Source organism: Tachyglossus aculeatus, chromosome 7, assembly GCF_015852505.1.
Source record: "Tachyglossus aculeatus isolate mTacAcu1 chromosome 7, mTacAcu1.pri, whole genome shotgun sequence".
Lineage (NCBI taxonomy): Eukaryota > Metazoa > Chordata > Mammalia > Monotremata > Tachyglossidae > Tachyglossus > Tachyglossus aculeatus.
The window spans coordinates 6,833,035-6,845,276 of NC_052072.1; the positions used below are offsets into that span (position 1 = coordinate 6,833,035).

Genomic DNA, 12,242 nt, shown 5'->3' on the forward strand with positions numbered 1-12,242 from the left:
AGTAAGCACTTAATAAATGCCATTATTATTATTATTATTATAGAAGGGGGAAACAGGCAACACAACAAAACAAGTAGACCGGCATCAATAGCATCAAGATGGATAAATAGAATTATAGACAGATAAATAGAATTATAGACATATAAATAGAATTATAGGATCATCTCTATTTGTTGCCAAATTGTACTTTCCAAGCGCTTAGTACAGTGCTCTATACACAGGAAGCGCTCAATAAATACGACTGAATGAATGATTCAATGACTTTTCTCTCTCCCCCTAAGAGAGTGAACCCCACCTGGAAAAGGGACTGTGTCCTCCCTGATGATCTTGTATCTCTCCCCTGTATAGGGGGGTACTTACCCCATGTACAGAAGTAGTATTGGACCCCGAGTATGAGCTTAACAAGGGCCACAGTTATTCAGTCGTATTTATTGAGCACTTACTGTGTGCAGAGCACTGTACTAAGCGCTTGGGAAGTACAGTCGGCCACATATAGAGACGGTCCCTACCAAATAACGGGCTCACAGTCTAGAAAAAATGGGGATTAAATCAATCATCAATCGTATTTATTGAGTTCTTACTGTGTGCAGAGCACTGTACTAAGCGATTGGGAAGTACAAATCAGCAACATATAGAGATGGTCCCTACTAAATAACAGGCTCACAGTCTAGAAAAAATGGGGATTAAATCAATCAATCGTATTTATTGAGCGCTTACTGTGTGCAGAGCACTGGACTAAGCGTTTGGGAAGTACAAGTTGGCAACATATAGGGACGGTCCCTACCCAATAGTGGGCTCACAGTCAGGAAGGATTAAAGACTGTGAGCCCCCCGTGGGACAACCTGATCACCTTGTAACCTCCCCAGCGCTTAGAACAGTGCTTTGCACATAGTAAGTGCTTAATAAATGTCATTATTATTAATAATAATAATAATGTTGGCATTTGTTAAGCGCTTACTATGTGCAAAGCACTGTTCTAAGTGCTGGGGGGGGATACAAAGTGATCAGGTTTTCCCATGTGGGGTTCAGTCTTAATCCCCATTTTACAGATGAGGTAACTGAGGCTCAGAGAAGCGAAGTGACTTGCCCAAGGTCACACAGCAGACATGTGCCAGAGCCAGGATTCGAACCCATGACCTCTGACTCCAAAGCCCGGGCTCTTTCCACTGAGCCACGCTGCTTCTATTTTTAGACTGTGAGCCCACTGTTGGGTAGGGACCGTCTCTATATGTTGCCAACTTGGACTTCCCAAGCGCTTAGTCCAGTGCTCTGCACACAGTAAGCGCTCAATAAATACGATTGATTGATTGATTGATTATTATTATCAAGATGGGCACACAGTTATTATTGCTAACGAGGCACGATGGAAAGAGCAGGAGATTGGAAGTCAGAAGAACCAGATTCTAGTTCCGGCTCTGCCACGGGCACGCTTTGAGACCTCGAACAAGCTACCGAACTTTTCTGGGTCTCGGTTTTCTCATCTGCAAACTGGGGATAGTGATCCCTGCCTCTCCCTCAATCAATCAATCAATCAATTGTATTTATTGAGCGCTTACTGCGTGCAGAGCACTGTACTAAGCGCTTGGGAAGCACAAGTTGGCAACATAGAGAGACAGTCCCTACCCAACAGCGGGCTCACAGTCTAGAAGGGGGAGACAGAGAACAAAACCAAACCTCTTAACAAAATAAAATAAATAGAATAGATATTCTTGGCACCTGCATATATGTATATATGTTTGTACATATTTATTACTCTATTTATTTATTTATTTTACTTGTACATATCTATTCTATTGATTTTATTTTGTTAGTATGTTTGGTTTTGTTCTCTGTCTCCCCGTTTTAGACTGTGAGCCCACGGTTGGGTAGGGACTGTCTCTAGATGTTGCCAATTTGTACTTCCCAAGCGCTTAGTACAGTGCTCTGCACACAGTAAGCGCTCAATAAATACGATTGATGATGATGATGATATGTACAAGTAAAATAAATAAATAAATAATAATAATAAATAATAGATATCTAAGTTATGCCACAATCAGAGACATTAGTTTCCATGTTAAGTAGAAGACCAAAGAGCTCATGAGATGGTAAGCTCCTGGAGGAACGGGATCCTGTTTGCTGAATTTATTATATAGAGTATTATAGACTATTATATAGACTATTTTATAGTCTAACAAAGGTTGAGAACCAACTCTTCCCTCCTACTTCAGATTGTAGGAAGTCTGCTTCAGAGGGGTTTTTGTGAGGCTCAGAGGAGCTACCACGGAGAAGCAGCGTGGCTCAGTGGAACGAGGCCGGGCTTTGGAGTCAGAGGTCATGGGTTCAAATCCCGGCTCCGCCACTTGTCAGCTGGGTGACTTTGGGCCAGTCACTTCACTTCTCTGTATCTCAGTTACCTCATCTGGAAAATGGGGATTAAGACTGGGAGCCCCCCGTGGGACAACCTGATCACCTTATAACCTCCCCAGTGCTTAGAACAGTGCTTTGCACGTAGTAAGCGCTTAATAAATGCCATTATTGTACTGTACTTATTGTGTTATTGTACTTATTGTATTGTAATACATTATCGTATTGGACTTTTAGACTGTGAGCCCACTTTTGGGTAGGGACTGTCTCTATATGTTGCCAACTTGTACTTCCCAAGCGCTTAGTACAGTGCTCTGCACTCATTAAGTGCTCAATAAATACGATTGATGCCCGCACCCTCCGCTCCTCTGCCGCTAATCTCCTCACCGTACCTCGTTCTCGCCTGTCCCGCCGTCGACCCCCGGCCCACGTCATCCCCCGGGCCTGGAATGCCCCCAATCCCTCTGCCCATCCGCCAAGCTCGCTCTCTTCCTCCCTTCAAGGCCCTGCTGAGAGCTCACCTCCTCCAGGAGGCCTTCCCACACTCAGCCCCTTCCTTCCTCTCCCCCTCGTCCCCCTCCCCATCCCCCCCATCTTACCTCCTTCCCTTCCCTACAGCACCTGTATATATGTATATATGTTTGTACATATTTATTACTCTATTTATTTTACTTGTACATATCTATCCTATTTAGTTTATTTTGTCAGTATGTTTGGTTTTGTTCTCTGTCTCCCCCTTTTAGACTGTGAGCCCACTGTTGGGTAGGGACTGTCTCTATATGTTGCCAATTTGTACTTCCCAAGCGCTTAGTACAGTGCTCTGCACATAGTAAGCGCTCAATAAATACGATTGATGATGATGATGATGATGATGATTATACCTGATGTGAAACTGCTGTGAAAAGTAGAAAGTCTGTACTGGCTACTCTCCTCAGCACTCAACACACTCAGCTTCAAGGTCCCCCGGCCCCTCCAGGCCCCTTCGACTCGCCCGGCCTCAACCCCACTATTGCTCGGATCCCTTCTTCCCCCACCCCGGCTACTGTTTGGCCCAAAGCTCTCCCCGCAGATTGGCCCCGCTTACCTCATCCGATAAAGTCCGGGCCCGGTGCTCGGCCGGAGCGGGCCTGGTCTGGGAGTATTTCCGGAGACGGTCGTGAACCTGGAGACGGGAGAGGGCTCGGTGCCGGCACCCAGCAGCGTTGAAGCAAGCGGTCATTCATTCGATCGTATTTATTAAGCGCTTACTGTGTGCAGAGCACTGGACTAAGCGCTTGGGAAGGACAATGCAGCAAATAAAGAGAGATAATCCCTGCTCACAACGGGCTCACAGGCTTGTGGGGGGGACAGACATTAGTACAAGTAAATCAATCAATCAATCAATCGTATTTATTGAGCACTTACTGTGTGCAGAGCACTGGACTAAGCGCTTGGGAAGTACAAGTTGGCAACATAGAGAGACAGTCCCTACCCAACAGTGGGCTCACAGTCTAAAAGGGGGAGACGGAGAACAAAACCAAACATACTAACAAAATTAAATAGAATAGATATGTACAAGTAAAATAAATAACTAAATAGAGTAATAAATCTGTACAGACATATATACAGGTGCTGTGGGGAAGGGAAGGAGGTAAGATGGGGGGGATGGAGAGGGGACGAGCGGGAGGCTTAGTCTGGGAAGGGAAGAGATGTGTCCATGGAGTCGCTATGGGTTGGAGACAACTCAACGGCACAAGACAAGACTCTCACGGAGCTGTTTCTATTCCGGGAACGTTGCTCAGATTGGATTCCAGCTCCCGGCTGAGCGTGCCTAGGAGTAGGGAATCGGGGAAGGGCCGAACCCGGGGTTACCTGGATGAGGGCCCGCATCCAGGGGGCCGCCAGGAAGTCACAGAGCACGCGGGTGCCCTCGGCGTCTCTGCCAGACATCAGCTGCAGCTCACGCACGAGGCATCGCAGGACCTGAGCCGACCCTGGGGACGGCGGATGCAGAAAGCCGGTGGGAGTTAAATATGCCTTACTTGTACATATCTATTCTATTTTTTTTATTTTGTTAGTATGTCTGGTTTTGTTCTCTGTCTCCCCCTTCTAGACTGTGAGCCCGCTGTTGGGTAGGGACTGTCTCTAGATGTTGCCAACTTGGACTTCCCAAGCGCTTGGTACAGTGCTCTGCACACAGTAAGCGCTCAATAAATACGATTGATGATGATGATGACAGTAAGTGCTCAATAAATATGATTGATGATGATGATGATGACGACAGTAAGTGCTCAATAAATACGATTGATTGATTGATTGAGTTGGCGGTGAGGCCCTGGTCCAGTGGGCCTCTCCCGCGGGCACTGGCTGACCCCCTTTGATACCCCTCTGCTTCCCCTCCAAGCCTCCGTTTTGGTCCTCCCTTGACCGCATCCCAGGGCAGCCCTGAATCATCATCATCATCATTAATTGTATTTATTGAGCGCTTACTATGTGCAGAGCACTGTACTAAGCGCTTGGGAAGTACAAATCGGCAACATAATCCTCAGCCCACTGAATCCTCAGCCCGCCTGAGGAGCAGTCTTCCACAAGGCCAGCCTGAGGAGCGGTCTTCATGGTGCCCACCTGAGGAGAGGCCTTTAATCAATCAATCAATCAATCAATCAATCGTATTAATTGAGCGCTTACTGTGTGCAGAGCACTGTACTAAGCGCTTGGGAAGTACAAGTTGGCAACATATAGAGACGGTCCCTACCCAACAGTGGGCTCACAGTCTAGAAACCACACCTGCCTGAGAAGCAGCCTCCCACAGTGCCCGCCCTAGCAGGAAATACGCCTCCACGCCGAAATCCCAGCTCCCTCTCTCGAGGGAACTGTGCTTAGTCATTTCTAGCCTGTGAGCCCGCTGTTGGGTAGGGACCGTCTCTATATGTTGCCAACTTGGACTTCCCAAGTGCTTAGTACAGTGCTCTGCACACAGTAAGCACTCAATACGATCGATTGAATGAATGAATTATCTATACTTCATGCTGCTGCCCAGATCCTCTTTGTGCAGAGATGCTCTGGGCATGTCACTCCCCTCCTCAAAAATCTCCAGTGGCTGCCTGTCAACCTACGCATCAAGCAAAAACTCCTCACCCTGGGCTTCAAGGCTGTCCATCCCCTGGCCCCCTCCTACCTCCCCTCCCTTCTTTCCTTCTCCAGCCCAGCCTGCACCCTCCGCTCCTCTGCCACCGCTAATCTCCTCACCGTACCTCATTCTCGCCTGTCCCGTCATCGACCCCCGGCCCACGTCCTCCCCCTGGCCTGGAATGCCCTCCCTCCACACATCCGCCAAGCTAGCCCTCTTCCTCCCTTCAAAGCCCTACTGAGAGCTCACCTCCTCCAGGAGGCCTTCCCACACTGAGTCCCCTTTTTCCTCTCCTCCTCCCCACCCCCCGCCTTACCTCCTTCCCCTCCCCACAGCACCTGTATATTTGTTTGTACAGATTTATTACTCTATTTATTTTACTTCTACATATTTACTATTCTATTAATTTTGTTAACGATGTGCATCTAGCTTTAATTCTATTTATTCTGACGACTTGACACCTGTCCACATGTTTTGTTTTGTTGTCTATCTCCCCCTTCGAGACTGTGAGCCTGTTGTTGGGTAGGGGCCGTCTCTATATGTCACCAACGTCTACTTCCGAAGTGCTTAGTCCAGTGCTCTGCACACAGTAAGCGCTCAATAAATAAGATTGAATGAATGAATGAATGAATGAATTATCTTCCAAAACCCCAACAGATCACCTACTGTGTGAACGCCAATCCCCTATTACGACCCGGCCCACACACTTCGCTCCCCTACTATTCTATTTATTTTACTTTATTACTATGTTTTGTTTTGTTGTCTGTCTCCCTCTTCTAGACTGTGAGCCCGTTGTTGGGTAGGGACCGTCTCTATATGTCATCATCATCATCATCATCATCAATCGTATTTATTGAGCACTTACTGTGTGCAGAGCACTGTACTAAGCGCTTGGGAAGTACAAATTGGCAACATATAGAGACAGTCCCTACCCAACAGTGGGCTCACAGTCTAAAAGGGGGAGACAGAGAACAAAACCAAACCAACTTGGACTTCCCAAGCGCTTAGTACAGTGCCCTGCACACAGTGAGCGCTCAATAAATACGATTGAATGAATGAATGAATAGTGCCAACCTACTCACTATACCTCGATCTCAACTCTCTGGTCGCCGACTTCTCACCCGCGTCCTGCCTCTGGCCTGGAATGCCCTCCCTCTTCGGATCCGACAGACGATCCCTCTCCCCTGGCCTTCATAGCCTTATCGAAGGCATTCGATCGTTCATTCGGTTGTATTTATTGAGCGCTTACTGTGTGCACAGCACCGTCCTAAGCACTTGGGAGAGTAAAATATAACAAGAGACACATTCTCTGGCCAAAGTGAGCTCACAGTCTAGGCACATCTCCTCCAGAAGGCCTTCCCCAATGAAGCCCTCGTTTCCCCTGCTCTCTCTCTCGTTTGGATGTTTTAGACTGTGAGCCCCTTTTGGACTGTGAGCCCACTGTTGGGTAGGGACCGTCTCTATATGTTGCCAACTTGGACTTCCCAAGCGCTTAGTACAGTGCTCTTCACACAGTAAGCGCTCAATAAATACGATTGATTGATTGATTGGATCTTTATACTCTTTACTCACCCCCTCCTCAGCCCCACATCGCTTGTGTGCCCATCTGCTATTTATTTTAATGTTTCCCCCCACTCTAGATGGCAAACTCCTTGTGGGTAGGGAGTTTATCATCCAGCTCTGTTGTACTGTGCTCTCCCAAGCGCTCAGTACAGCGCTCTGCACCCAGTATGTGCTCAATAAATACCACTGATTGATCGATTGAGGGATTCAGACTGTGAGCCCACTGTTGGGTAGGGACTGTCTCTATATGTTGCCAATTTATACTTCCCAAGCGCTTAGTACAGTGCTCTGCACATAGTAAGCGCTCAATAAATACGATTGATGATGATGATGATGATTCAGACAGCGTGTACCGTTCTCCCGGCCGGGATCCGCAGGCGGCTCCGATGCGTCGTGGGTGCCGGGGAATCCCGTGCCGGCCCCTTGTCCTGGGTGGATCATGTCCTCTGGCTCTGGCTCCGGGCGGGAATGTGCAACTGGGAAGTCCGGCGCTGTCACCGGCTAGGGATCAGTTCGGGGTTCGTTATCACATCAGTCACAAGTGATACAAGCGCTTAGTACAGTGCAAGCGCTTAGTCCAGTGCTCTGCACACAGTAAGCGCTCAATAAATACGATTGAATGAATGAACATCAGCCACGCTCGCCCCTCCCACCTCCCTGACCAGGTTCAGAGGCAGGATGGCCTGGTGGAAAGAACACAGGACTGGGAATCAGGGAATCTGGGTTCTGACCCCACCTCTAATAAGTGGTATTTGTTAAATGCTTAATATGTGCCAAGCTCTGTACTAAGCACTGGGGTAGATACAAGATCATCAGGTCAGACCCAGACCCTATCCCACGTGAGGCTCACAGCTTAAGCAGGAAGGAGAATGGGTAGTTAATCCCCATTTTACAGATCAGGAAACTGAGGCACAGAGAAGTAAAGCGACCTGAGCAGGATCACACAGCAGACACATGATGAAGCCGGAGTCAGAACCCAGGCCCTTTCCACTAGGCCACTAAATGCTTAATACGTGCCATAAGAATGACAATGTTCATATTTACTATTGTATAATAATAACAACAATAATAATAATAATAATAATAATAATGATAGTATTTGTTAAGCACTTACTATGTGTCAAGCACTGTTCTAAGCACCGGGGTACATACAATAATAATAATAATAGTGGCATTTATTAAGCACTTACTATGTGCAAAGCACAGTTCTAAGCGCTGGGGAGGTTACAAGGTGATCAGGTTGCCCCACAGGGGGCTCACAATCCCCATTTTCCAGATGAGGGAACTGAGGCCCAGAGGAGTGAAGTGACTTGCCCAAAGTCACACAGCTGATAAGTGGTGGAACCGGGATTTGAACCCATGACCTCTGACTCCAAAGCCCGGGCTCTTTCCACCGAGCCATGCCGCTTCTCTACTGACGAGCCCCTGAACTCGCCTCCCAGGTGTCTGTTGGGTGGAAGACAGGCGCTGGCAGGAGACCCCCCCCCTCTTTTTCAATTCAATTCAATTCAATTCAATTCAATTCAATTCAATTCAATCGTATTTACTGAGTGCTTACTGTGTGCAGAGCACTGGACTAAGCGCTTGGGAAGTCCAAGTTGGCAACATACAGAGACGGTCCCTACCCAACAGCGGGCTCACAGTCTAGAAGGGGGAGACAGAGAACAAAACAAAACATATTAACAAAATAAAATAAATAGAATAAATATGTACAAGTACAATAAATAAAAATAGAGTAATAAATCCGTACAAACATATATACGGGTGCTGTGGGGAAGGGAAGGAGGTAAGGCGGGGGGAATGGAGAGGGGGGTGAAGGGGAGAGGAAGGAGGGGGCTGAGTGTGGGAAGGCCTCCTGGAGGAGGTGAGCTCTCAGTAGGGCCTTGAAGGGAGGAAGAGAGCAAGCTTGGCAGATGGGCAGAGGGATTGGGGGCATTCCTGACCCTTGGCACAGTCCTCCTTCTCCCTCAATCCCCCCAACTTCAGGTGGAGGAGGCCTTACCTGCCAAGGGCTCTGGGGGCCCGGCCTGCCCGTCCTCTCCGGAAAAGAGCCACAGTGGAGGCGTTCAGTGGTGGGATTTTAGTCGCTAATCCCCGGACACCTGCTCTGATTTAATCTCCGGAGAAGGCCTGATCCTCTGAGATCCCCCATCTCCTCCTCCAGGCCTGGCTTCCATTCATTCATTCATTCAATCGTATTTATTGAGCGCTTACTGTGTGCGGAGCACTGTACTAAGCGCTTGGGAAGTACAAGTTGGCAACATATAGAGACGGGCCCTACTCAACAGTGGGCTTCCACAAAACTCTGTGCAATCAATCAATCGTATTTATTGAGCACTTACTGTGTTCAGAGCACTGTACCAAGTGCTTGGGAAGTACAAGTTGGTAACATACAGAGACAGTCCCTACCCAACAGTGGGCTCTCAGTCTAAAAGGGGGAGACAGAGAACAAAACCAAACATACTAACAAAATAAAATAAATAGAATAAATATGTACAAATAAAATAGAGTAATAAATAGAGTAATAAATATGTACAAACATATATCATATATACAGGTGCTGTGGGGAAGGGAAGGAGGTAAGATGGGGGGATGGAGAGGGGGACCACCTCCTCAGTAGGGCTGCCCCTCTACCAGCAGCGTGGCTCAGTGGAAAGAGCCTGGGCTTTGGAGTCAGAAGTTATGGGTTCAAATCCCAGCTCTGCCACTTGTCAGCTGTATGACTTTGGGCAAGTCACTTATCTTCTTTGTGCCTCAGTTACCTCATCTGTAAAATGGGAATTAAGACTGTGAGCCCCCCGTGGGACAACTTGATCACCTTGTTACCTCCCCAGTGCTTAGAACAGTGCTTTCCATATAGTAAGCGCTTAACAAATGCCATTATTATTATTATTATTAAGGAAGGGGAAAAGGGGCACCCAGCCCCCACTGCTCTCCACCTCCCAGCTGGGGCAGCCAGTGTCTCTGTATTATTATTATTCATTCATTCTTTCAATCGTATTTATTTACTTTTTCATTCATTCAATCACATTTATTGAGCGCTTACTGTGTGCAGAGCACTGTACTAAGAACTTGGGAAGTACAAGTCGGCAACATATAGAGCCGGTCCCTACCCAACAGTGGGCTCACAGTCTAGAAGGGCCCACCGTCTAGAATATGAATGAATTCATATTTATTGAGCGCTTACTGTGTGCAGAGCACTGTACTAAGCGCTTGGGAAGTACAAGTTGGCAACATAGAGAGACGATCCCTACCATTCATTCATTCACATGCATTTATTGAGCGCTTACTGTGTGCAGAGCACTGGACTAAGCGCTTGGGAAGTACAAATTGGCAACATAGAGAGACGATCTCTACCCATTCATTTATTCAATCATATTTACTGAGTGCTTACTGTGTGCAGAGCACTGGACTAAGCGCTTGGGAAGTACAAGTCGGCAGCATAGAGAGATGATCCCTACCCATTCATTCATTCAATCGTATTTATTGAGTGCTTACTGTGTGCAGAGCACTGTACTAAGCGCTTGGGAAGTCCAAGTCGGCAACATATAGAGACGGTCTCTACCCAACAACGGGCTCACAGGCTAGAAGGGGGAGACAGACAACAGAACACGTAGACAGCACTTACTGTGATCAGAGCACTGTACTAAGTGATTTTTAACATACAACTCAGCAATAAAAAGAGACGATCCCTGCCCACACCGGGCTTACAGTCTATGATTATCACCAGCATTATTTTATTATTATTATTGCTATTCGTTAAGCACTATTGCCAGGCACTGAACTAAGCGCTGGGGTAGATACAAGCTAATCAATCAATCAATCAATCCCTCTGGGGGAAACCAACGGGTTTTTCTCTTTCTTCCCCTTGGCCGGCAAACTCCTGGATCACAGGGCGATAACCGATTGATTGATTGATTGATTGAGTCACTGGACAATTCGATAACGTTGATTATCGAATTATTTAGACTGTGAGCCCACTGTTGGGTAGGGACTGTCTCTATATGTTGCCAACTTGTACTTCCCAAGCGCTTAGTACAGTGCTCTGCACACAGTAAGAGCTCAATAAATATGATTGATTGATTGATTGATTATGATTTCCCCCTTCTAGAACTTGGCACATATTTCCATGATTTCCCCCTTCTAGACTTTCCCCTTCTAGACTGTGAGCCCACTGTTGGGTAGGGACCGTCTCTATCTGTTGCCAACTTGGACTTCCCAAGCGCTTAGTACAGTGCTCTGCACACAGTAAGCGCTCAATAAATACGGTTGAATGAATGAATGAATAACACCTCTTGGGAGAGTACTAAGTAACAACAAACAAGACACATTCCTACCCACATCAAGGTCACAGTCTAGAGGGGGAAAAAGACATTAACTGCCAACTTGTACTTCCCAGGCGCTTAGTACAGTGCTCTGCACACAGTAAGCGCTCAATAAATACGGTTGAATGAATGAATGAATAACATCTCTTGGGAGAGTACTATGTAACAACAAAGACACATTCCTACCCACATCGAGGTCACAGTCTAGAGGGGGAAAAAGACATTAATTGCCAACTTGTACTTCCCAAGCGCTTAGTACAGTGCTCTGCACACAGTAAGCGCTCAATAAATACGGTTGAATGAATGAATGAACAACACCTCTTGGGAGCGTACTATGTAACAATAAACAAGACACATTCCTACCCACATCGAGGTCACAGTCTAGAGGGGGAAAAATACATTAATTGCCAACTTGTACTTCCCAAGCGCTTAGTCCAGTGCTCTGCACACAGTAAGCGCTCAATAAATACGGTTGAATGAATGAATGAATAACACCTCTTGGGAGAGTACTATGTAACAACAAACAAGACACATTCCTACCCACATCGAGGTCACAGTCTAGAGGGGGAAAAAGACATTAATTGCCAACTTGTACTTCCCAAGCGCTTAGTCCAGTGCTCTGCACACAGTAAGCGCTCAATAAATGCGATTGATTGATTGATTGATTAATATAAATGAATACGTGGAGCTGGGATTAGAACCCAGGTCCTTCTGATTCCTGGGGCCACGGACTTTACCCACTAAGTCACGCTGCTTCTTTCGGGCACAGGAGGTGGCCCCTGAATAATAATAATAACAATAATAATAATAATAATAATAATAATAATAATAATAATGGCATTTGTTAAGCGCTTACTAGGTGCAAAGCACTGTTCTAAGTGCTGGGGAGGTTAAAAGAT

The 12,242-nt window shown here is 46.8% G+C and overlaps 1 protein-coding gene across 1 annotated transcript in view; it reads right to left on the bottom strand.

Annotated features, from left to right (window-relative positions):
- MPP4 (membrane palmitoylated protein 4) overlaps positions 1-5,212 on the bottom strand; it is a 72,059-nt gene extending 66,847 nt beyond the window's left edge. The window contains exons 1-3 of the mRNA XM_038749580.1: positions 5,113-5,212; positions 4,198-4,319; positions 3,431-3,508 (exon numbers count right to left, since the gene is read on the bottom strand). Coding sequence (XP_038605508.1) covers positions 3,431-3,508; positions 4,198-4,319; positions 5,113-5,212 — 300 coding nt within the window. The remainder of the gene's footprint in view (positions 1-3,430; positions 3,509-4,197; positions 4,320-5,112) is intronic.
- Between the last annotated feature and the right edge of the window lie 7,030 nt (positions 5,213-12,242).